This window comes from Canis aureus, chromosome 7 (assembly GCF_053574225.1).
Source record: "Canis aureus isolate CA01 chromosome 7, VMU_Caureus_v.1.0, whole genome shotgun sequence".
Taxonomy (NCBI): domain Eukaryota; kingdom Metazoa; phylum Chordata; class Mammalia; order Carnivora; family Canidae; genus Canis; species Canis aureus.
In genome coordinates, this window is record NC_135617.1 from 6,846,700 (window position 1) to 6,873,001 (window position 26,302).

Here is a 26,302-nt window from a genome sequence, read left to right on the forward strand (position 1 = left end):
GACGGGATGAGCACTGGGTGTTATTCTGTATGTTGGTAAATTGAACACCAATAAAAAATAAATTTATTTTAAAAATAAATAAATAAATGAGAAAAAAAAAAGTTAAATGTGCTTTGAGTTCTGTAGTTAACAATGGCCTCTATCAACAAGCACCTGAATGTACAAATCCAGGCCCGAATGGCAGCTCCAGCACTGGGGAAGCTTTTGTTGTTGCTCTCTGTCCCTCCATCGGAGCGGGGCTAGCCCCGGGGAAGAGCCAAGCCTGACGGAGGAGGCCCGAGGGAGGAGGCCCGAGCTCTCACACACAGGGAGGTACAAGCACAGCGATTAGAGGCTTCAGACCACAGAGTAGGTTCTCTCTAATTCAGTTCTCCAAACGCCGGGCAGGGCCCCCCAGTGCTCTGGGCAGGAAGGGGTCTGTGGAGGAAATGCCGTGGCGGCCCATCTGGGGACAGCCACTCAGAGGCCTCTTTCTCCACACACACACACACACACACGCACACACACACTCAGGCCCCGGGACAGCTGCCCTTCCTGCAGGCCGCCCCCTCTCCGCCCTCCCTGCCCTTCCTCCCGGGCCTTGCGGACCCCTTCATCCCACCCTCTCCCCTGTCTCCAGTTCTTTCCTCGTCTCCTGAGGGTGCTCTGGAACCCCCCCTTATCCCCACCCCCCCGCTCTCCCAGCCTAACATGCGTGGCTTTGGAGGCCTCGGGCGGAGGCCCGGGGTTGTAGCAAGAGACCGGGAGCCTTGACGCCCCCTGGGGCTCTGCCTCGGTGTCCCTTCTGGAGACTGAACACAGTCACGTTCACTAACCTCCGACTCCAAAGAGCACCTGTGGGGCTGGTCCCCGGCTTTGTGCTTCGTCAGAGGTGTGCTCCGCGCCTGGGCGTACAGGATGCAGGTGACTAGACGGGGAGGGTGGGGACACTGAAGTCCAGGGGGCGGGGAAGGACCCCCACAAGGCCACACCATGTTTAGGGGCCGAGCCAGGCCCCGAAGAACCAAGCCTTTCAACACTCTCTTTGTGATAACGATGAGGACTCCGTGGTACCCAGTGCGGGCCACGCATGGGCCGCCAACAGCTCCCGAGCAACATCAAAGAAAATGAGAGCAGGACAGCCTTACACGCTGGTTACCTTTCAGGTGTAATTACCACGCCATCTAATTACACTGAGGGGGGTCATTAATACGTCACAGTTTGTTTTATGTTTTTATATGATAAAAACCAACACCCACCCACCCCCAACAAAGCAAATGAGCAAACAAACAAACAAAAAGCAGAATCAGACCTATAGATACAGAAAGCAAATGACGATTTGCCAGAGGGGACAGGGCGGGAAGACAGGACAGCAGTGAGGGTGAGGGGCAGCGGGAGGCCCAGGCTTCCGGTTGTGGAGTGAGTAGGCCGCGAGGATAAAAGCACAGCACAGGGACCACAGTCGATGGAACTGCGGTAGTGTTGCTCAGTGACAGGTGGTAGCTACACTGGCGGTGAGTATAGTGTGACACATAAGCCTGTTGAATCGCTGCATTGTACACCTCTAGTATTGTGTGTCAACTATATTTCAATTAAAAAAAAAGGAATCCCACATCCCACAGCGTTTGGGCCAATGAGCTGAGTGTGAAGAGATAACACGCTTGGCCAAGGTCTTCTGCTGAGGTGGAAGCGAGCTGCCGAACTTCACTGGCACGCTCTCAGGGGATCCGCACAACTCACAGCCACACTGGAGGCCTTGTTCCCATTCCACAGAAGAGAAAACAGAGGCCCAGGGAAGCCAACTGACTCACCTAGCATCATTCAGCTAGAGACTAGACAGGGCTGGGTGCAAATCAAGATCTGTCCCATTCCAAAGTTGAGTTTCCTCTCCTACTCCATGATACTGGCTCCCCACAGAGACATCAAGGGCTTAGTCATCAAGTGACTCAGTTTCCTTTTGTGTAAAAGCCTGCTCCTGGTTTCTGTGTTCACTAAGGAGAGCCCCCACCCCGCCCACCCCAGGGGCCCACCTGCACGGTAGGGCAGAGGGAGGGCTCATGGGGTGCCAGCCTGCAGGAGAGTGTTGGAGCTGAGCCTTCCTTCGGAGGAGCAAGTTCCCTCCACTTAGGAGGACAGGCCAGTCGGCCCTCTGAGTTTGCCAAACCCCCCAGGGACAGCCTCGCTCTGAAAGCTGGAAGGCCAGCCTGGGGCACCGATGGGTCAGGGCCTGGCCCACACATGGCCCCGCCCTCCCTCCCCATGCCCAGCCGGGCTGCCCTCCAGCTAGTTGTGCAACCTTGCTATGAATAGGTCTAGGTGTGTGGTTTGGTGCCAAAGAGACCAAACTAGTTTCCTTCGGGTGACAGCTCCCTTCTGGAATTCTGGGAGGTGAGGGAGCACAGCTGTGAGGTCAGGCTGCTGACCCTCAGGCTGGGCGGTCCAAGCTGGTGGCGTGAGGGGTGGAGCCTGTGGCCAGACTGGATGGGCAGGTTGGCAGCACGATCCCCAGCGTGCTGGCACCAGGATGGCTGCTCAGCTCTCAGTGCCGACAACTCCTCCTCCCTCCCCAGCGGTCGCCAGGCTGCCCGGGTCTGCCTCCCTGAGCCACTCCCACCTCCCATCCCTCCCTGTCACCAGGCCCTCGCTACCTCAGCTGGGACTTAAAGAACCTTGGAGGGGGGAGAGGGAAAGACAGACTTGTTTGTTTGACTTTTAAAGATTTTATTTATTCATGAGAGACAGAGAGAGAGAGAGAGGGAGAGAGAGGGGCAGAGACACAGGCAGAGGAAGAAGCAGGCTCCATGTAGGGAGCTCGACGTGGGACTCGATCCTGAGTCTCCAGGATCAGGCCCTGGGCCGAAGGCAGACGCCAACTGCTGAGCCACTGAGGCATCCTGGAAAAGACTTGTAATTTCATTTTTAAGACTTTAAAAAATGAGAAGGTGGGGGAAACGGGAGTGCTATATTGTTGGTGACCTGACTTGGGAACTTGGAGGGCAATTTGGTCAATCTTGGTTAAAATCGCAAATGTATGTGTACGCTCTGGCCCAGCGATGCCAAGTTTGGCCATTAAGCCTACAAAGATTCCCACATGTGTAGGTGATATACACAGATTATTCACTGCAGATGCTGGTAATAAGCAGCGAGAAACAACGTTGTCTGTCAATAGGGGCCCATGGTTCCCTGAGCTACGATACAATAATACAGTGGAATACTACGTAACTATAAAAGTGAGGAGGCCTCCTCCCGACTGGTATTTTTTTCCATGTGTGACAAAATCATTAACAAGGTAAGATGCCTGGATAGTGTGTATGATGTACTTCTTGTGTAATAAAAAGGAGAAAATGAGAATTTGTGCTTTTATAGCTTGTAGGTGCAGGAGAAATTCTGAAGGGATGAGCAATAACCTCTGAGGTGAGAGGAAAGAGGCTGAGAACCAGACAGGGATGGGAAGAAAACATCCCCTGTGTGTATCCATATGCTTTTTGGCTTTTAAATCTTGGGCCTGAATTACCTTTCAAAGTATTTAAAAATACAGTGCAACAAAAGGAAAATAATTTTGACAAAAATTTTCATGACCCAATTGCCAGATACAATGGACATTTGTCTTCTGGGGACAGGTCCTTCCTACTTGGAGTGACCCAACAGGTGCATCTCAGTGGGAAGGGCCCCTCCTCGCCTACTGGAGCAGGACTCGGTTCCCGATACCCCCTGTCAGTGGGGCTCCCACAGCTGATAACTCAGGTGCCCTCTGACTTTGACTCGGTTGGAGAAACTGAGGAACATTTCGTGTTGGCAACGGTTGAGGTCCTAAGTGCAGCGTTGAGGACAAAAATGTCCGGGACACAAGAATTATTTCAATTTTTCCTTTTAGGACCTCTCCCCAGCCATAGCTTACACTGGCAGCACTACTTCTATTCTGCTCTTTATTTTTTTATTATATTAATATATAAGGTTACAAGATGACAGCAATAATTACATTTCTAAGAGCGTATCTGATATGAGCGTTTTCTATATATATGAATAGCTTTTATAATTACTGTTTTAATTGATGCATAATATTCCTTTGTTCTGACGAGGTATTTCCTATACTCATATTCAAGATGTTAATAGGATGAAATTAAGGAAATCCGAAGTTATGGAGACACTGCTTTGCAATGATACTATTCACTTATCGGATTCCTTTGAAATAGTACAGCGACCTCGTAATCTCCACTTTTACAGCCCAATACCCTTCTCCCACCTTATTCCTTATTCTTTACGGTCTTAGAAGAGGAATCAAGGCTGGGCTCTGGCCTTTCCACCTTGCCTCACGTGAACGCAAACTGTTTACCTTCCAAAATATTTAAAATTACAATGCAACAAAATGAAGATAATTTTGACCAAAAATTCCATAACCCAACTGCCAGATACAATGGATATTTGTCTTCTGGGGACAGGTCCTGACATGAAACTGTACATAGTAAAAAAGAAGAAAAAAAGAAAGAAGAAAAGAAAGAAAGAAAGAAAGAAAGAAGAAAGAAAGAAAGAAAGAAAGAAAGAAAGAAAGAAAGAAAGAAAGAAAAGAATGAAAGGAAGAGAAAGAAACTGCATTTATCTTTATAAAAGTAACACACTACAACTTTGATAAAGTGAAATCGCACAGAAGGTAGAGTTGAAAGCCGAAGTGCCTTGCCTGCATCCCAGACTTAACCGTGCGTGTGTGTGCGTGTGCATGCGTGTGTGTGTGCATGTGTGTGTGCGTGTGTGTGTGAGTGCACTGGATCGGGGCTCTCGCCTCAGTTGCAGGGTCCACGGGTGCGGCGAGCTCCTGACCGTCAGCCCTCGGGCAGCTGCCCCCCCACCTCGTCCTCCCAGCGGGCCGCGCACATCATCATCTTCTGTGGGTCCAGAAGCCCCGCGCCCCCGTCTGCTCAGATCCTCCCCGGCCGGCCCTCGTGCGCCCTCCGAGGGGCCCCTCTGAAGCGCCCCGGGCCCCGCTCTGCCCCCTGCCCCGGGGTCCCGGCCCCCTTCTGGGGTTCCCGGCAGCCGCTCTTGCCTGACTTCTCGCCCATCTTCGGCCGCTAAGCCCCTCAGGCCGGCCGCCCGCGGTCTCCCAGACGTGCCCGGCCTCCCCGCTCTGCCCTTGGGCGCGGGCCCTTCTCCCCCGTCACCTCGGCGGCCTTCGTGGGGCTCGAGCCCGGGGCAACTCCCGCCAGCGGCTGCTTCGGGCCGGGCCGTCCGGGCCAGGGCCAGGGCCAGGGCCAGGGCCAGGGCCAGGGCCGAGGCCGAGCCCGAGGGAGGCCGCACCGGGAGGCGGCCGTGTCCACGTGAGGAGGGCTTCGAGGTTCTTCTTCCCGGAGTTGGGAGCGGGCATGTTTGTGGTGTTCCCAGAAAGTCCTCAGGGAGGCAGGCAAACGTGGGGTTTCGAGCCACGGTGACAGGACAGACGCGAGACAGAAGCACACCCCGGCCCGGTTCAGGCCTTAGGATTGCGGGTGGCTTTCCTCTTCCCACTTCCCAAGTAGCGGGATCCAGGGGGTCGCCTCTTCCTCCCCCAGGTCCAGAAGGTTCTAGTCCTCAGAGCCAACACCACAGCTTCCCTTACGCGGAGAGCAAAGCAGAGCCAGGGTGGGTCCCCCTCTTACCTGCACCCTTGCCCTGGGCCGCCCCCGCCTTGTCCCCCCGGGGACTGGCTGTGCCCGCAAGGGGGTGGAGTGCCCGGCGCACTGGCCCGCGCCCCACCTTCCCCTGCCTCCAGCCCCCGGCGCCCGCTGTGCTGTGCGTGACTGGGCTGCCGCGGGTCGAATTTGCTAGTCAAAGGTTTACCCGCATTACTTGAATTTGATCTGCAAAATCGAATCCCTGAGGCCTTACAGAGAGGAGTTCAAATTCTCCCTCTTTCAAGCAAGAAGCTGAAGCGGGGAGTCAGCAAGAGCCCCCCTTTATTCGTCAAAGTGGAGCAGATACCTGAGTCCAAACTCATGGGGGCAGGGCCCGATCCTGGTCCTCCTGGTGCTCATCACAGCTGGCCCACGGCCACCCTTGGCTTAGTAATTGTTAACTTTAATCATTAACTTTAATTAGCTTTTTGGTTGAATTTTGACTTGGTTTGGGAGAACTCTGTGAATCTTATGATAGCTAGGATTAGATTTCCATCTTTAATCTTTTGGGAAAACAAAATCAAAACTGGGGAGCAATCCCGAATGATACACCTTCTCCCAGATGGCTTTGGTGTTAGAAGACGGTGAGGTTTTACCTTCGTAGGTAATTAAAACAAGGACCCTTGTTTAATAGACACTTTAAGGACACTTCTGAAAGCATGACTCTCCACCAATATAAAATTCAGCCCAAAGGGCAAACCTTTAATTTTATTTTCCAAAGGGCACACGTTAAAACACTTACCTGATCTGAAATGAGTCCATCACGTTCCTTGGGACTTTGAACCCGATCCTAGGGAGTCTCTAAAACTGAAATAATTTCTTTTGTGTATTAAAATGAAAAATACCACCCAGGCTACGAGGGCTAGTTCTACAATAGGGCGGAGCTCCCCCTCACTTCAAAGAGAGGCCCTAAATGTACATACCGAGGAAGTATGTATTCTGTTTCCACGAGAGGCCTGATTTCCAATATGCAGGGGCGCTCTGTCGAGGACCCATGTTCACCTGCTGCACTCACATGAGGAGGACCTTATTAGGGCCAAAGCTTTGATAGGTCAAAATCTGACACTCCGTGAAGGCAGAGTCTACATCCCGCTCCCCTCCTTAACAGCTCCTCCAGGGCAATGTGCCTCCACGGACACCAAAGTGACTATCAGCCACCATGAACAATGCCATAGATCTGATCTACTTTTATTAAATTGTCTGGTTGTCTGTGGAGCTCAAAGATTGGCTGGAGACAAAGTTTGCTAGATCATTCGGTTTAGAGAGCTCATGACAGAGGCTCTCAGCTGCCTGCCTCTACCAGCCCATTTAGTAATTCCACACCAAGACCTTGACGTAAATGCAGCCCTTCCACATCTGAGGTTAAAGGGGGAGGGAGAACAAAAGACTTCTTGGAGTGAGACAGAGTGTCACTGATGCTTTATTTACATGCGTCACCATCTCTTTTACAAACTAGATTACGGTTTTAAATGGAATACACAAGGCAATATCTACAAACACCAAGGAAAGTTAAGTACTGCATCTCTATTTCATTTGGAAAGGGGAAGATTCCCAAATCAAATTGGTTTTGATTCTTGAGAAGAAAGGTGGTAGAGTTAATTCATGGCAACATATGGTTGGACAAAATCCTCAGTAAGAATGCAATATGATAGTGTTCGCTTGGAAAGAAAGGATGAGGTGCTTCAAACCAAAGTATCAACTGCTTGACTCTTAGGTGTTAGAATATGGCCATGCACCATATTTAATTCTAGTCTGAATGGGGTATGAGCAAGAAATTGAAACAGGTAAAGACAATTTTACAGATACTGTATACAGATTTTTTTTTCCATTCATGCAACTTTTTTTTCTTAAAAAAAGTTAAACATGTGAAGCCAAAACGCACAACATATTTTTTTAATATTAACTAATTTTTCTGGTCCTCCTTCACATCTGTTTACATTTCCCGGGTACATAATGTGCTAGGACAAGTATACGAGAGAAGACTGATTGCCAGGCAATGAGATAATTTTAGAGAAATAAGTGACCAAACACACAGTTTTTTAAAGTGGCCACACAAATTAATTCCGGAGTGTGCCAGAGGCCTCAGAACCAATCACTCATCAAAGAAAAATACACACAAATAGAAAACAAGAGGAAAATATTTCATTCATTCAAACTGCGTAAAATCTTATCCACCGAAGATTTAGATCAAATAGAATATACTCTTTTCAGTTACTTGGCTGTGTTAAGATCCTACGTGCAGACGGGACTTCACAAGGGCCCCACTTTCCCCTCATTGTGCCTGCTGCCCCCAGTCTTCAGGAGAGGCTGGCTTTCTCGTACCTCTTTGCCAGTGATTGCATTTCTACAAAAAAACTCTGCTAAATCAAAAACAAAAAACACAACAGTAGGCCTAATCGTACAATGTTCCCCCAAATACATCGAGAAAAAGGAAATCAGGTATAGAGCTATCAGGGTTCTGCTTCTGCTTTCAGAAAGGGTGACATCTGTATTTCCCCTTAGCAGCCCATGGCATCAGCACACGACACACGACTGGCTGTTGGACTGCTTTCCCCTGGACGGTCTTCCCAAGAGATCCAAACGGTCCTTCTTCTGTAAGCGGGGTCCACCGGCTGTAGGTGCAGCCTGTCCCTACCGTCTTTAACCGGATCGCAGCCACCTGAAACGGCATCCTGAGACTGGACAGCGCTGTCCTGAGCTGTGAGCCATGAGGTCCTCACCTCTGGGTGGTGACGTGAGACACACACAATACCCAAACTCAACACCAAACACACACACACACACACACACACACACACAGCCCACCTTGTGCCACGTGTGTGTGCACAACCCTCCTGTTAACAGGAAAGACAAACTTCCGAAATTTTTAAAAAATACGTGTTTCTGCACTCATTACATTGCAGGGGATGCAATAAAGGAGATGGAGCTCGGCTCCATTCACAGTTATCGGGTGTGCTGAACCTGGCAGGCGGGTCTCACGCCAGGACAGGGCAGGCTTATGATAAAGCTCTTTTCTAACTTTGGTCAAAGGTGTCTGGTTCTGGAGCCCGAAGAGAGATACAAGAACCCCAGAGCGCCTGTCACGTATTCAACATTAGTTACTCTAATTTCCCGGCAAAAAGAGGAAGGCTCCCTAGAGCAGCGTGTTTAGAGGCTGGGGACGGCCTGGAAGAGTGCTCACCAGGATGCAAGCCTTAGAGCTGTCGGGCCCCTGGAGGCTACCGAGTGCTCCAGCTCAGAAAACTTACTGAGGGACCCGTGACACTCAGAATCCACATGGGGGCCAACAGCTGGCCCTCCTTGAAAGCAGGGTCTTGGTATAAGAGACAGAGGCCTTACACTGCACCTCGGCCCTGTCGGACCCCCGCAGCACCTGGCGAGCCTAAGGGAGCCTGGCCTCTGGGCGGATGGCCAGCTGGCAGTAGCCAGGCTCCAAGTGGCGCTGCTGTGACCCTGCAGAGGCCTACTCTTCCCTTCTTGCCGGACTCCCTCGAAACTGAGGCTGGCACTTGACTTTGTCCTGATCTCGGCTCCCCACAATGCTCTCTCTACGTGTAGATGCTACTGGCATTATTAAAAAACACAAAGCCAACCCATTTAAAGCCCCCCCCTCCACCGCCTTCATTTTCCTGATGCACTCACTCTGTGACTGCCCTGCTCTCATACCTCCTCTGTCCCTCCCTCAGCTGTTTTAAATTATAATCTGGTTCTAGGACATTTTGTAAGACATTCTGCCTGAAATCTAACAAACACTGAGAAAAAAGGAGAATAAATGAGATGCCACATGTCCGAAAGGAATTCAACATTTTAAAGTTGAAACATATTTGAGATTTGCTTTTCTGACTCCCAAAGTAGCTCCCAGGGTCTATAAAACTGCAGAGGCAAATAGCTAATTTTGTTAGTTTGCTTGTTTCTTTGAGTTCAGGAGAGAAATTCTCAGGGCCCTCATGCTGTAAGCGCTCCGGGTTCTCCGCGTATCTGACCTCCCTCCACCCTTCCCTCCCCTCAGCTGCTGCAGCTGGGTCCCAACTGCATCCCCCACCCGGGCAGCATCACCTAGGAACCCAAAAGGTAGCCTTCTTTCACTGATACCAGACAGTTCCTGGGTACAGCGGACTACCGAAGAGTCAAGGAAGTGGCTAGCATTATCATAAAGGAACACAGTAAGCAAAACGTCTGTCTCACTGACAAGCAGACCACGTGAATAGAATACATATTTTTAAAAATTATACATACTTTTAAAATGAAGATTATAAACGTGTAGCAGTTTAGAAAAGGCAATATGCTACAGGTCTACTATAACCACAATTGCACGACAATTTACAGATTCAGTAAAAGGCAGGGTGAAATCAACAGGGCCATCACTCAAACAGGACGACCCCGGCGAGGCGGGAGAGACGTGGGACAATACCAAATGGAACTTTCATTATGCTAGGAGCTGTTATCACCACCAATATCACCCCCAGAGGAATTATAAAGCAAAGGTGCACAAGGGAGCCCCTGGCGGCGGGTGGTAGGTGCAGGGGGTCGGGTGGCACGTCTGTGTTGGTGGAAGGGAGTCAGTGCCCACTGCACGGTGCAAGCGTCAGCGAGAACTCATGCAGGGAAGTCTGTGCTGAAATACTAGCCTGTATTCCTAACGTCCATGCAGAATGTTCCATTTTTGTACTGTACATGGTAAAATTTATTTATACATTTATATACCTAATGCTTTTTATGCAAAGAAAAGAGTCTTCATATATCACTTTGGAGAAGTATGCATACGCTGTGCTAATCAGAGCTTCATTACATGTACCAAAGGTGTTCCCAACTATTCGGTCTACCAAAGAGAGTAACTAACATAATCACACTTTCCAGGTTAAACAGAAAGCACCTATACAGCACCATAACTTCTTGAAAACAAAACAAAATGAAATCCATAGAAGCAGAAAAGTGGGGGAAAACAAGTCAAAACTGCCCTACCTTGTACTTCCATTGTGTCATTTGTACGATTACAATCTAAGCTTTTATATATATATTAGATTGTGTGTGTATATATATATAAAAATCAGTTTGTATGCTATTGCCTCTCACTCACACATGTCTAGTAGATCAGATTATACACAGCAAGGCTGAAAATAATCAAGGGTATTTTAGGAAAATAGTGACTCTGGTTTGTACTTTTCACACATTGCTCGCTGTAGGCTTAATGCTCACCTGTAAGTTCATTTCTTCTGCAAAGCAAAACAGGACTTTTTTTTTTCTTTTCTCCTTAAAACTAAATCCTTTAGTGGCATTTGGCAATGAGTGGGTAGCTGAGCTGATTTCTTTCTTGAAAAGATCCTAATTTCTAACCACCATACACCTTCACTATTCACTGCATTAGCTGAGGATATTGCCAGGAGACCAGAGGCCCTACTGATCTGGCAACTGCAGACCAGGTGCTGGGGGTCTCACCGCCGCCCCCCACCGGCCCCAACCACCTGGCTCAAAACGAAAACACGCTGGGTGGCATGCTGCACTCCATTCGTTGTGCCTATGCAGGGTCAGTCCTGGACTGGTGCGCACGGCAAACAGTGTGCCATTGTTCAGTTTTTAGGAAAGGATAGTTTTTCTACCAAACAAAAGAAGAAAGAAAATCCCCCTCTGGTTTATGTAATTTGTTAGTTTATGGAGTTCCAAGGGCTCAAATGCTTGTGATGCCCAAAGCCAGAATAGTAACTGGTACATTTCCTTCTGTTTTTAAATTTGCCAGGGGAAGGATGATTAACATTTTAACATAAAAATACTGCAAGTTAATGCATGTGAAAAACTCAGAAAGTCAAAGGAAAACAAACACAAAAACGACACTTAAAACATCCCATAAACCATCGTGATATGAATACACCACAGAATTGCCAACAGGAGCTCACGGTGTGCTCTGAACGAGGGTGGGTGGTGCTGACAGGGTGCTGTCCTTCGCTGGCAGGTGGCTCATCACCCTGTACAAGGAAGATTTTGCATACTTTATATAGAGAGTTTTGTTCCAAGGGTAAGTGCTTCACCCGGGGTAAGGGGCCATTAACAGTCTCTGCTGGGTTAGGAAAATGGTGCGGGATTCACAAAGGTGTTAAGCTGTAAACGGTATCACTGTCCACTTGCTGAGAGCAGATTTGGCAAAGGGTTTCTCTGTAGGTCTTGTGTCAGTTTGAGGGTCTGCAGAAGGAGAAAAGAAAACCAGAGATGATTAAGGACATTCAAACAGCAATCATAGGCACCACTAGGTCATGCTTCACCAGCCTCCTGTCTCCTGTCCTCACCTTCGAACTAAGGGTACTCACAGTAAAGCTGTTCTGCTACACTAGCTTCAAGTCTGAAAACCTAAGGACAAAGCATGGAGACTACTTACCTTATTTCTGGGCTTGATTACAAGATGCCCTCAAGTTGAAAAAGCCTAGAGGAAATGAGGTCAATCATTTTGGGAGGGGGTTAAGGCAAGTTAGGGGTGTTTTAGTAGGCCCTTTTTAAAAATCTTTTTTAAGGATTTATTTATTTACTTGAGAGAGAGAGAAGAGAGAGAGAGAGAGAGAGAAAGAGAATGCAACTGGGGAGAGGGAGAGGGAGAGATGAGTCCGTGCTGAGCACAGAGTCCAATGCAGGGCTTGATCTCACTACTCTGAGATCATGATCTGAGCCAAAACAGAGTCAGATGCTTAACTGATTGAGCCACCCAGGTACCCCATTAGTAGATTTTTTTAAGTTAGGGAAGTTCAGGGTGCAGACGGGGTTTTGCTCTAGACTTCTGGACTGAGGGGTGTCCTAGGGCATGGAACTTTCATGATAAAACCAGAAAAGTGGAGCACCTGAGTGGCTCAGTTGGTTAAATGTCTGCCTTTGGCACAGGTCATGATCTTGGGGTCCTGGGATCAAGTTGCATCAGGCTTCCTGCTCAGTAGGGAGTCTGCTTCTCCCTCTCCCTTTCTCCCCTGGCTTGTGTTCTCTTTCTCGCTTGCTCTTGCTCTAATAAATAAATAACATCTTTTTAAAAAAGTTTTAAAAACCCAGAAAAGTTGGTCACCCTAAGCAGACCAGCTAAGCTTTTCTGGCTCTCTTCCACTGGTTATACAGACTAACCGACCTTGTTCACCATCAATACCAGGGGAGGGTCACTTTCCACAAAGGCTTATTAATCAATCTACATTCTTGGGTGGAGATCATCTTGACTTCCCTCACTACTAAAGGAGTAAGCAATCTCTAAGTGGTCTTAGGAATTTTTTTTTTAGATTAAAAGTCTGCAGAGAAAAAAACTGTATAACACACACACGGCCAAAAAACCCTCCCACAAAACATCCCTTTAACAGTTAACAACTTATTATTATTTTGCCTTCAACAGTCTTTGATGGTGACACACAAAAGAGGTCCTCTCAGACCATCTGAATTTACGTGTCTTAGCAGACTTCACATGGCCTCTGAGCCCAGAAAAGGTAAAGGATTAAAAAAAAAGTATACTCAGAGATGTACCTAAAGGAACTGACATAACAGACTTCAAGACATAAGACCTTTTGTTTATGGAGACAGTGTCAGTTGTCATGGTAGGGAAAAAAAAAATGGCTCTAGGCAGAGAAATGGATAGAAAAGTGGGAGTGAAGCAAGCTGGACCCTACCTTCTCATCAGAAAGGGTAAGCAAGTCATGAAATGTGCACCAGAAGCTCACATACATGTTAGGCTCATCTGTCCCCTCTTTAGACCAGATATTACCGGGAGTTCATTTGGAATTTTCACAAATGTACTTATGACTTCAAACTCTTCTGTGGCTGGACTGCTTGGCAACCTTACCTTTCACTACCAATATTCACAAAGACAGCAGGGCTTAGTATTTGTAATGATACATACCCACAGTCACAAGTACCCTTGTTATAGTTCTAAATAGAAGTACTTAGGTGGTTTATCAGAGGCAGTGACAAGAAAGAAGGAAAAAAAGGCCCCCCCTCCTGCCCATCCCCAGTAGATAGTTTCCATGGCTGATGGGAATTTTTTGTTTTGTAAAGGTACTAGACAGTATTATCCTGAACTGGTTGATTTCAGAGCAAGAAAAAGCTAAAACAGAGGTTCCCGGCTGCCTCAGTCAGTAGGGCATGTGATCCTTGATCTCAGGGTTGTGAGTTCAAGCCCCATGCTGGTGTAGAGGTTACACACACACAAAAAAAAAAACCGGCTGAAATAGATACCAATCTAAGTATCCGTGAGGAATTGGCCTCTAGAGTCAGCCAGTGCTATTCTAGCTGGGACCCTCTGAGGAGTGAATGGACAGGGGTACAGACAGACATGGTTCTTTGGAAGGGGAGGATTTTTTCCTTCATGGTAACACTTCATAAGCCACAATCTAACATCACTATGCAATTAGTCATCAAGGGACTACGGTCCCCAGGTGCCAAGGGAGAAGCTGTAAAGCATTACCTAATTCAGGCCCCATCCCATCCTGGTTCCCTCTGGTATTAATTATTCAGCCATGGAAACCAGTGCACACTGGGAAGGTGACACACTTCATTCCCCAAGTACAGAGGCAGAGCATGCTGAAGCTGGGTCAGCATAGGAGAAAAGAAGGCAGAGGGCACCTATAACCCCCTACATGGCATCATCCTAAGCAGAACAGGGCAGCAGCCCTGAAATCAGGGGCAAGAGGCCCACACTGGGCAGTCTGGAGCAACAGCCAACAACAATCCCGAGGCCAAATACATATTCCCTCATCAAAAGGCCCTAAATCTTCAGGGAATATCATCATTAAAAAGGAGATGCGGGAACCCTGGGTGGCGCAGCGGTTTGGCACCTGCCTTTGGCCCAGGGCGCGATCCTGGAGACCCGAGATCGAATCCCACGTCGGGCTCCCGGTGCATGGAGCCTGCTTCTCCCTCTGCCTGTGTCTCTGCCTCTCTCTCTCTCTCTCTGTGTGTGACTATCATAAATAAATAAAAATTAAAAAAAAAAAAAAAAAAGGAGATGCGCTGATCAGGACTCCTTCCATTTCTGCAGAATGGGCTCAGGGCCCCCTGTGGCACTGAGTCCTGGTGCTCCCTGGGGGTCTCTCAGGCCATGCCTCCCAGCCTGCTCAGGAAACCTCATGTGCTTAGAGGAGAGCCAGGAAAGGAGATGCTCCGGTTCAGAAGCAGCTCTCCCAAGGACAAATGTAACAAGGAAATCCCACTCCATAGGACAGAAAGGTGACCTGTTTTCTCTGCAACTGAAAGCAAACAGACTGTTAAAATATTGTGAAAATATAAAGAAATCAGATAAAGGCTGAACAGAAATACAAGTATTCTTCTAAAAGGAACACAAGAATCACACCATTCAGTAGGAAGACCTCATGATTAAAAATAGTCACAAAGAACCCAGCTCCTTATCCGCCTTAGATTTTCAGATTTTCAGCCGTTCTTTGGTGGCTCGCTGTGTGCACATGTTTATCTGACTCCGTCAATGACTGAGAGAATAGAGGGAGACTTTAAATCATGACACCAGCTACTGAGCTGGGAACTTAACGATCCTCAAGATAGGGACAGGTTTCAATGAAGTCCCCATTCTTAAACGTTATTGAAAGTTAAGATATTTAAGTAAACGGAAGTCTCAGTATGCCGATTCTAAGTTTAAAAACACATCAGATTAAGCAAAATTTCTGGAAGGAAAAGGAAGTGTACAGCTGAAAGGAATTATAGCTATCACTTTGCAGTTATAGGCAATAGGCCAACTAACAATAAATATTAAAATGTCCGAAAAGACAGAAAAGAAAAGAAAAGAAAAGAAAAGAAAAGAAAAGAAAAGAAAAGAAAAGAAAAGAAAAGAAAAAAGAAAAGAAAAGAAAAGAATTGTCTTGTCCCATCAGTGACTTTCATTACTAGGGAGAAGATCCCTTCTCTTCCCCCTCCATGCCCAATAAATAAATAAGTTTGAAATCAAACTGTTGATGCAAGGAAAATGAAATGGGGAAGCCAAATGATGAGACCCGTTCTAAAAATATCTATGGATGCTGTCATCTGGTCTCTGGTGAGAGTAAGTCCCTCTATAATCTTGGCATCTGTAGGGAAGACAAGTTTCTGCCTAATTATCACCACTAAATCACATGATGTTCTAAGAAAGGGCAACGCCTCCAAAAAACTCTACACAAAACATAACAACCCCAATCAACTTTAATCTGGGAATAAAACATAGAAGTTCCTAATGCTGTCCTCCCACAACTTAACTCCACTGTGACAAATGTGGATTTCTCAGCAGTGTTTTTATCTTTTTGGCACAGAAGAAAGGAACAGGACCCTAATACCAAATATGACATGGAAGGAAAACACGCCAGTAGCACGAAACTCTCACATCCACAAATTCATGAAGGTTATCCGCTGCCTTCCTAGCTAACTAAAGATGTTTGGAGGAAGTCTGCCTGAAAAACAAAATTAAGGTGAAACACCACTTTCCCTACTCTTTAAACATAAAGATAATTTAAGCCAAACTGACAATCCCCAGGACAAGCTGGGGACTAAATATGGAACATCCAGGACAGAAAAGCTAATGAATCAATGTTCACTCAATCTGACAGGGAAACCTCACGTGGGGTGCAGAGAACAGGTGTGAGCTCCAGACTATGAGTATTTCACCCCTGAGGAGAGAGCAAAAAAAAAATGCCGGCCTGCCACCATGTCTGCTTTGCCCTCAGAGGGATCTCTGGGACACCCAATCCATCATGAGCCACAGCCATCTGCCACCATCCACCTAGGCTTTTGTAGCTGGTGTCACCCCGGGAAAAATAGCATTTCTGTGGGTCCTGGGTTGGGCAGCCATGTCTAATTTTGGAGCACCACAATGGCAGCAGTTCCCTTGGGGTCTATCTTCGCAGCCAAAACACGGAGCAGCTCAAGAAAACACCTAATGGGTGCAACACTTCAGCCTAATTTGGTAATTTTTCAGCATCTTCCAGGTGGAATGGAAGACAAAGATCTAATGGAAGCATCTGAAAGCCTGCCTGGTGGTCACTGTGACAGTAGGAGCCTGAAAGATTAAAATCTAGCCCTCTGCGTGCCGTGCTGGCCAAATAGTACCATCCTCCACGACTGCCAGAGAAGGGGAATTAGCTGGTGCAGCTCTATAAAAATATGTTTTGACAAATGTTGTCAATTTGCCACTTCGGACACTGAATAATAGTTCATGACTGAAACAGAGTAGGCACGGAGGTTTTGGCCAGGCTGGAGGGCAAATTGGTGTTGAGTTTGAGGAGCTTCAGCAAAGGGAAGTTTCTAGAAAATGCAGTCCATGGGCTCTGATGCCTTTTTTCCCTAAAGATTTATTTTATTTATTCTAAAGAGAGCATGTGTGCAAGTGAACTTGCACACATGAGCAAGGGGTGGGAGGGGCAGAGGGAGAAGGAGAGAAATCTCAAGCAGACCCCACCCCTCCCTGAGCGCAGAGTTGGATCTCACAACCCTGAGATCATGACCTGAGCCAGAATCAAGAGTTGGACGCTCAACCAACTGAACCACCCAGGTGCTCAACTAATGCAATTTTTAAAAAATTTAAAAATTTAAAACAGTATTTAATATTTACTTTCTCTGTATATCCTACCATATGCATCTCCTTTATTACCCCAAATTTATGGTCTTGCTACTCTCTCAAATGCTATCACTGCTTTCATGATTCACTACGTACAAACAAGAGGTAACTATAGTACAGGAAGAAACGCACAGAGCCATAAATCATGACCTGAATATCCCATGTTTATGTTTGCCTGTGTGAGTCTTCACTGCATTTACTGGCTGAGGGAGGGGAGATTGGGAGTGTGGGGCTACCTCTTAAGGCTGGGGACGCACTAGACTCCTGGGACTTGGGACTGCGAGTGTAGGTCTGGTGTGCCAGCCCATCTAAGGGTTCCACAATCAGGTACAGAAGAAAAGGGTCTCCAAAGTCTTCTTTTCCTGCTTTAGATACACAGGGTTTTGAAGACAATCTAATTTTTCCAAAAGTGATTCTGAAATTGGAAACACAAAATAGGCTATTTTAGTTCTACCAATAGTCCAAACCACTCGTCCACCGATGAGGTACGACGAGGACATGCAGGTGACACAGGTGGTGGCCAAGAAGCAACAATCATACCAGTGCAACAGAAGAAGGAAACCAAGAAGGGAACTGAAAGGAGGGTCTCAGGTGGCTCCAAGATTGACAGAGACAAAGAACTGACCTGAGGTCAGCAGTCTGGCTAGGAGTGTAGACTCCAGGAGTGAGGTAAACCGACACTTTGCATGGCTGTGGGAGGCCCTCATGTCCCTGGCTCAGCCTGGTTAAGGGCCTGGAACTCCCTTCCATGGGGCCCCCTACCCCAGCAGCAGGCAGCCTGAATTGACTAGGACTGGACAGAGAATGCTTTGGCTTGAGGCATTCGGGCAGCAGGCAAAGGGACACCTTCTAACAGTACATATGTTGGGCTGTACTGCTTTCTGATTATTTCTGAACATAGAATGACCAATGGAAGCTCCAATTAATTACAGTGGCCTGTATACATGGAGACCCACTGGAAAGTAATATAAAATTTCAACCTCAGAATCTCTGGCCTTCTCTTCTTGGCCATTGAATTTCTTTAAGGAGTCAAACACTCCACAGACATGAATCTTATGATCCAGACTTCCTTCATCAGAGAGAACGAGATGGAGGAAGGAGGGGGAAGGGAGGAAGGAGAGAAGATAGACAGATATGCAAACCTTCAATCAAGCCAAGACTGGCAATTAACGTTTTATCCTTTGGCAACACTGGAATTACCTTCTGGGGCTTCCATGACTAAGTAATTCTCATCATTTAATAAATGAGTATCAGAGATTTTAGCAAAAAAAAAAAGAGGTTATTAAAAAAAAATAGAAAATCCAGAATTACAGAGTACAGTCCACATCTATCCCTGGGGGAGAGGAACAGAGCACAAGACCCGCACCCAAGTGCACAGCAGTTCTTCAGGGAGTGGCGTGCTTCAGTTCCAAGCCGAGTCCCGCTTCTATGGCAGGAAAGCTCCTAGAGAAGAACAGCCCATTTTCTCTGAGTTCTCACTGAACTTATAATTAGAAGAGATCTTAAGGGCACAGTGACCACAATTTCTGAATTCCAAACTGTGTCACATTGGCCAGTAAGGGGGTAAACCACCAGCCCCAGGGGTGGGGGTGTCCGTGGCCAGACCACTGCCAGCATCGAGCTATTTATTGTATGGCAACCTTCTGGCTCTCAAGAGAGCCCTAGGAGGCTGGAACAGCTCTTTATTTCTCGGCTTTATTTCTGTGGCTTGGGATGGGCTGGCAGTGGGAAGGGGAAGATCAGATTTCCAGGCTCCCTCCCAGCAGGAAGAGGCCACACTACGGGAGCAGGGAAGGGGCAAGGGGAGGCCCTTCCTCGGTGGCGTGCTACCAGCCTTCTGCATACTGACAGGCAGCCCAAGGAAAGCCAAAGCCAAACAGCTAGGACTTCTCAGGCCATCCTTTAAAGATGCTAAGGGAACGCTTCAGGCACCACATACAAACCTCCTCGTTCCACCGAGGTCAGAAGCTCCCTGTCAGTGAAACAAAGGTTTCTCTGGTGGATACCTCCAAACTGGTAGGCAGGACTTCTAGGGGACATCAAAGGTTTCACAGAGCAGGCAACTGCTATACCTTTTTAATAAAAAGAAACCAGACTAATTCTAGTTTATTGGGGAAAGTACTTGCTCTTTCCGCCAACAGTGTAAGATTGGCTTGGTTGCCTCCTTTATTCTGTATTAACCTCTGGAGCCACTTTAAGTGACAATAAAAGTTGCCAAAGGACAGTAGCCCATAGAAGAGTTCTGTGAGGGGTAGGTTTCCACTTTAACTCCATTTCACAGATAAATAAATGGAGACTGAGGGAGATGAGTGACTTGATTCTGACATATAGCAATGAAATCGGCAGCCTTCTGCTACAAACCCCACCGCTCCTCTGCTATACCACATGGATGGTACTCAACTTGGAGTGGGTTATAGGGAGAGGCTTTTAAAATCCACGGTTCCCATCAGAGCAGAACCCCAGGGACAGTGAGCTGAAGTGGGTACCTGGCTCATGTCTTTAGGGGTTTCTTTAGACCACTGGTCCTATGGTTTCTTAGAGAAAAAAGATTTAACTCAAGATATCAAATAAATTTAGGAAACACTTCAATCCTCTCCCAGAAGGTTCATATAACATCTATTTAACTTTTAAGGCTCTGAGAAGCCCAGATGGCAACAACCCTATTTCCCTTTGTTTACCATGGTATCCACAGAATGCATTTTCTATTTAATACCCACGAACACCTTGAGGATCTACTGTCCTATGAAACGCTTTGAGACACGCTGACTTACGGGACCTCCAAATATCAGAAGTGTCACACTAATTTTCAAAACAAAATTTTAATTCATTTTAGTTTTTGGAATCTTAAACTTCAAAACAATTTGGAAGATGAGGGAAAGCAATATTTTACATCAAATGAACACATCAACAAAACCTGGGTGAAGTAGATGATGTCTCTTACAAGATGGGGAATCTCCATCTTGGAATGAAAATCCAGTGTTGAAACCTGCATCTCCAAGTGGGGAAGAGAAAGCAATCCGCAAACATCCTTCTACCTGCCCCAGAAACAAGGCAGGACCCTGGCCAATCTCTCCAACGACAGCACAGAGGTAGATCCTGACAAGTCCCTTTCACCCATCTCTATAAAGAAAGGGAAGCCTATGAGAAGCATAGGTGGCACCTGGGGGAATACTATACTTGGAAAAAAAAAAACGTTATTTATAATATGTCAAATGCTGAGCATTACGAACCCTGGAAAAAGAAGCATTTAATGGGAGCTTAAAGTTTACAAGAATTTCCAGCAGTAATTCAGGTGATATTTACCCCATTTATTCATGCTCCCACTAGCTCTGTGGCCAAAAAGACCTTGGAGAAAGCCAAGTACAAATGCAACTGCTTGAAGTGAGAGCCACTCAGGCAGAGGTCTCTCCCTGTGTCCCGGAAGAGCAGCCTCAGTACTGGATAGCACCGCTTTCCAGGGAAAAGAATGTAAGTAAGAAGTGTACCAACCTCTACACAGAAAACCCCTTTTCACAGCTGTGTCAATTTTCCTTTACTGTTGTCAACACTAAAAAGATCCAGACAGCCATTCTCTCAATGAGTGACGGTTCAGACTTCAGACTTTTTTAAAAAGTAAGAATGAAGATCCCTGCAGATGCAGAAATTCTTGAGACCGGCATATTGTAACCACAGACTAGACTACAGCCACAAGTGCAAGTAATTGAGTATATTCTCCATGCAATACATACAGATTCATATTTATCATACCTTACATTGCCTAACACAGATATTTCTACATCAAGAAAAAAAAATGACACAAATAGCCTACATTGCCTATATTTGGTTAGAATTAGTCCTATTCCCCAACATGAATACAAAACAGAATCACAGCATTCAAATATCAGTTCAACAAGTATCAAAAATTTGCTCCTTTTGGAAAGCAGCCTAAATATGAATTCTAAATGGCCTCCAATACGAGATCCTGCTGTTTCCACATTACTGTGCCACTGTTTCTTAATAGTTCTGCATCATCACGTATCTCTAATAGGGCCACTTCCCAGACAGAATGTTAGGTTTCGGGTTTAAAATTACGTATACTATGCACTTTTGAAAGCGCATGATTCTACGATTCTATCCTCATTCGACAGATGAGAAACCTACCATTGTGAGATTCATTGGTGGTGAAGCAGAAGCAGGAAGACTACTGCCTCTCGGCTCCCTGAGCCTTTTCCGGTTGAGGTTTTCCAATCTTTATCACAGAGTGGTTTAAAACTAAATAATGGGCTGCTCGCTAATGGGGTCTCCCAACGCCAAAAGATGAAGATGAATGAAAGAGCTTGTGAACTTAGGCAACTTTTGACCTCAAAAGAATGAGACTAAGGCTGCTTGTCCTCTGAGGAGACACACATCAGACATGGGAGGGCTCACCGGAAGCTTGGTGTTGCAACGGCCATACCAGCTCACAGACATCTCTGCTGCCAATTTGAAGGTACATGCATCAAGCTTTATGACAGAAGACAGTGCCCTTCACACCCCAGTAGCTGGCACTCATAAAAAGGTACGGGTATTTTTTTTCTTTTCCAGATAGACCCATGGGTCAAAGGATTTTACATATGGTCTAAGATGAATGACGTGTGTGAAACACCCAGCCCTCCAGAGAAGCATCTCTCCACGGCTCTCTGGCAAGACTGTGTGTCAACTGGATAGAGCTGCTCCATTAACTCCACAACTAGAGGGTTCTAATTTAGGATCATATGACCTTCTGTTAAGCCAGGAAGGGAGTCTGGAGAATACCATGACTACTAGTTTAAAAAAAAAAAAAAAAAGCCAAACCAAAAAAGTCATTATAGAACAACTCTTGGGAAGCTGGGGTGCTTAATTCGGGAGAAGGGCGGTCTGAGGTTGTGGCCTCAGGTCTCTTTTGTGAGTTTAGGGGAGGCTTCAACATGATAGTCACAAGCTTAAAAGTAAAGAATATACTTCAGGCCATTTGTGCTCCTGGCTTTTTAGAGGAGCAATTTATTCCAAAGCAATATGGAAATCTTAACCTCAGAAACCAGACTCCCTCAAAGGCCCCCCCCCCTCCCCCGCCCATTGTCTTTAGGATGCTTCTTTTCTTGCTTTAATCACACAGAGCTGGTTCACTGTTAGGAAATTTTGGTTACTTTTCATTTTTAAATGAAGAAGTTATCTTCTCAAAAAAATCTACCCCAAATGTTCTGAGAAAAAGAACACGACCCTATGGTTCCATTAGGGCATAATAATAAAACACATTATCCCAAAAGTAGTTATTTATCATACAAATAATAATTCATTAAATGTGTTTTTAAAATGTAAGTGTTTAAATATTCCTTTAACTATTTTTACACAATCTTTTAGAATCATACATATACAAGAAAGGTATGCTATTCAACTGCACTTGAAAAAGTAGACAAGAATGGGTAGTACATTTTCTTCAGAATTACCTCTTCTCAATGAATCAGAAAGTGGCCTCCTTACAACTACACCAAAATTAAAACTTACTTGTGTCATTAGAAGACACAATCACATTCCACTTTTTAAAGGAAGACAAACTATTTGTTCTTCTAAAAGGCAAATATCTAAATTTCTCAAGGCAAGTCTTCCTGAGTCTGAGTTCTGTTATGGTACTGAACTGGCTGGCATGCAAGTGTGTCACCCTATTTAGCTTCCATTACAGTCTTTTTACCATCTCAAGGGCTATTAAATGACTGAAAACAGATGTCTGAGTTCCATTAGGGGCCTGCTTATGCCTGAGAAAGCTGAGAAGCTTTAGCATCACAACACTCTTGACACTCCCCTTTCGACAACTACCCAGTGAGCTGTGCTGAGCTCACCATAGGAGACCCTTGTAATTCCTTCACCGGGGCAGAGGGTTAAACAAGGCTCAGGTCTGAAAGGCTTTGAATCCCATTTCCCTTTTACACCATTTAAAGAAGGGTGTAAACGGCTTGCTGAGATGTTTTTAAAAGAGGAGCTGGGGTACAGAACACAGCCCTTGAACATGGGTAGGGTCTAGGGGTACAAACCTGTCCACAAAATACCCCAGTGCTCATCTTACTTCTTAAGGAGAGTTTCAGGGCAAGCCGGTGTATTTTCTGCGACACTAGCTCCAGTTCAGAGCACTTCCTATTTTTTTTCCACCCTGGGAAAATTAGGAAAAACTACCACAGTTCAAGCCATTCAAGAAATATGGATTCTAGGTCCAGCTGTGTGACGTTTGATAAACTACTTAACCCTCTTGGGCTCCCTGCTTACTCATCTGTCAGTCAGTATGTTTACCTAATTACACTATACATATTTCAGCCCACTGCAGTTTTACAAAGTACTTTCACATACTTCAGGGCATTTGATTCTCATAATAATCCTGTGAAGGAACAAGGGGGCAATTATTCTCTCCTGATAATTTCTAGCCAGAAAGTAGTAGCAGTGGAACTGAACCCTTGATTTCCGATTCCAATAAAATGTTTCTCTTACCACATCATGTTGTATGATCTTTCAGGTTCCAACAGTATTAAAATGCCACAATTAAAAAAAAAATCTCTGCTCCCAATCCATGTCACTGTTTGGAACCTGTTATCACTTGTACTTCAGGGAACGAGAAGCACATGAGCACATGCTCTCCTTCTCACATAAAAACTGTTTTCAACTCAAATCCTTTGCTATTTTAAATGCTTAAATGCTGAACACTTAATCAATAAAGATGATTAGGACTATGGTGAAGAATCTAACAGATCTCACCTTCGGTGGAAATACTCATGTATGAAAGAGTCGGAATACATTTTCTACAGTTAAATTAAAGTACCTATGAATTATTACTTTACTGAAAAAAAGATGAAGAAACCACAACGTTGAAGATCAACAATGGCAGTGTTGGACCTGAGGGTCTGAGAATGTTCTCTGGCTGGGTCCTTAACCTTGAAGTTTGTGTGACTTAAGGACCCCTCCCTCCCCTTCCATCCATCCTCATCCATACATCCAGTAGGGAGACCTGTGTCATGGATAAGCAAGGGTGACTGGATACAAAGAAGAATAAAATCTCTGAATGTGTGTATGTTCTTTTTACTGGCAGTAAAATTCCTGAGCTGTCAGCAAATTGTGGGGAGGGGCACTTGATGGCCCCGTTTGACTTGGAGATGAAATGGTTGGGAGCCACATTTCTGTGTACCACTGCTCCATGGTCCTCTATTTCTCAATGTGGAGGAAAGTTCAAAGTAAATAAAAGTCAACCTCCCCCCATCACCCCCACTTTGTTATTAAATGCCATAGCACTGGGCACTGACCTGCTTTGCCCACTTCCCCTTTCCTCAGTGATCCTTCAGCCTGGCACCCAGCTCTGAGATGAGGCCTGCTTAGCACCAGTGAAGTTCCCCACGTTCAAACCAACAACATTCTGTGTGGAGATGAGGGAATCAAAATTAAAATCCAACCCATCAGCATCCATGAGTTCGCTACGGATAATGGACTCCATGTCACATTCCAAGCTCCCATTGAACATGTCCAGGTCCAAGTCGCTGGGGAACTTCTCATGGCCCATGACGGGAAGGTTTGCACTAGTTGAGTACAAGGAGGAGCCTGAGAGAGAGTCCGAGAGGGTTTGCATAGACTGGCTGACAGGAGACTGTTGCTGGTGTTTAACCGACCCAAGGCTGCTGGAGTCGCTCAAGCCCATGTTGCTGACAGAATTCGACAAGGCACGGCTGCCACCGAGAGCGCCCTGGGTTTGGTGCTGGTGGTGGAGCAAGTTCTGATTGACCAAACTCCCCTGGTTAGGCTGGGCGGCAAAAGACATCATTGGGTCATTTCGAAGCATCACGTTCCGGCGGGAGTTCTGGGCGGACACAGCGGTGCTGGCCTGAGACATCAAGGGGTCCGACTGGGTCATCATGACATCGCTGTGGCTGAGTGAGTCTGAAGTGAGCAGGTCCTGGAGTGTCTGGTTGCCATAGTGTGACATGGAAGAGAAGGTAGCTGGCTTGTTCTCTTGGATGGTCTGCATGGGAGACTGGCGCAGGGAATTCAGAGACGAGGGTCCGAACACCGTGCTGTTAAAGGAGCTAGTTGGAGAACCCAGGCCGGAGCCCTTGGTGGTATATGGGAAGCTAGAGCTCCGCTGCATGAGCCCTCCAGTGGGCGATGGCTGGGACGATGGGAGTGTGATGTTATCCAGCAGGTCATCCATGAGGTTGTCAGAGAGCCCATCATTCAGATTCATGGTGCCTGCCATGTCGGTCAGCCGTGGTAGCTCCACAGTGCATGGCTTACTCACAGAGGGTGAGAGGCTAGCTGAGCTGCTGTAGAGCATGGGGGAGAGTGGTGCGTCATCATCCTGGACGTCATCCAACTCCGTGCTTGCCAAGATGGGTGACAGGCGGCCACTGACGGTGCTGGCATTGGAATTGGTGCGCGAGCGGAAGTCCGTCCATGCATCCAGCTCATCGCTGCTGCGTGACGTGGGGCTGCCGGGCCACTTGGAGAGCTGGGAGGGACTGTCATCTGCTGACTCAGGGGCTGTCTGCAGGGCTGCCTTCTTCTTGGCTGCACGGCCACGGCTCTTGGTATACTTGTTGCTGTTGTCCATGGAGACAGCCCGCCGCCGGGGTGCCTTCCCGCTCTTTCCCCCATCAGGGTTGATGATCCACCAAGAGCTCTTGCCAGTCCCCTCATTCTGGACTCGCATGAACCGACTGTGCAGTGACAGGTTGTGCCGGATAGAGTTCTGTGGAGAGAAAGGAAAATGAAGAATATGAGGAAAAAATGGCCCCAAGGTAGGCACCCAGAGAAGTAGTCAATCATGCTCATTTTTTTTGGGGGGGGGGGCTCCTTAATTTTGGAGATTAAAAAAAAAGATAAACATTTGTATGATATGCCCCCAACCAGGTTGGAATTCAATGACAACACGGTAAATACACACCAAGTTTGAGGTTTAGGAGGTAGGAGATGGTTTTGTATCCAGGAGATGCTGGAATGTTTAAGTTCAATGATGCTGTTTTCCCCAAATTCCTAAATTTTGTTGTCCTTTCTGTAATTGCATTTCCTATACCTATACTAAAGTTCACACTTATAATTTATTACCACTGCACTCTCTCCCTGCACTTTGCAACAAACCTCCCTGGCTCTCTAAGGGTAATTAATCACT

The 26,302-nt window shown here is 46.6% G+C and overlaps 1 protein-coding gene and 1 long non-coding RNA gene across 6 annotated transcripts in view; one reads left to right on the top strand and one right to left on the bottom strand.

The window, feature by feature from the left end:
• Positions 1-7,025: 7,025 nt before the first annotated feature.
• FOXO3 (forkhead box O3) overlaps positions 7,026-26,302 on the bottom strand; it is a 122,830-nt gene continuing 103,553 nt past the window's right edge. For 4 of the 5 annotated variants that reach the window (XM_077902857.1, XM_077902859.1, XM_077902858.1 and 1 more), the window contains 2 exons: positions 24,447-25,882; positions 7,026-11,795 (listed from right to left, as the gene is read on the bottom strand). In XM_077902857.1, the coding sequence (XP_077758983.1) occupies positions 24,482-25,882 (1,401 nt within the window). In that variant the 3' untranslated portion in view covers positions 7,026-11,795; positions 24,447-24,481. The remainder of the gene's footprint in view (positions 11,796-24,446; positions 25,883-26,302) is intronic. The other variant, XM_077902861.1, reaches the window with a different exon arrangement.
• Positions 18,715-25,048, top strand: LOC144317027 (uncharacterized). Its single transcript, XR_013382889.1, has 2 exons — positions 18,715-21,703; positions 23,666-25,048. It is a non-coding gene; the product is annotated as an uncharacterized LOC144317027 (long non-coding RNA).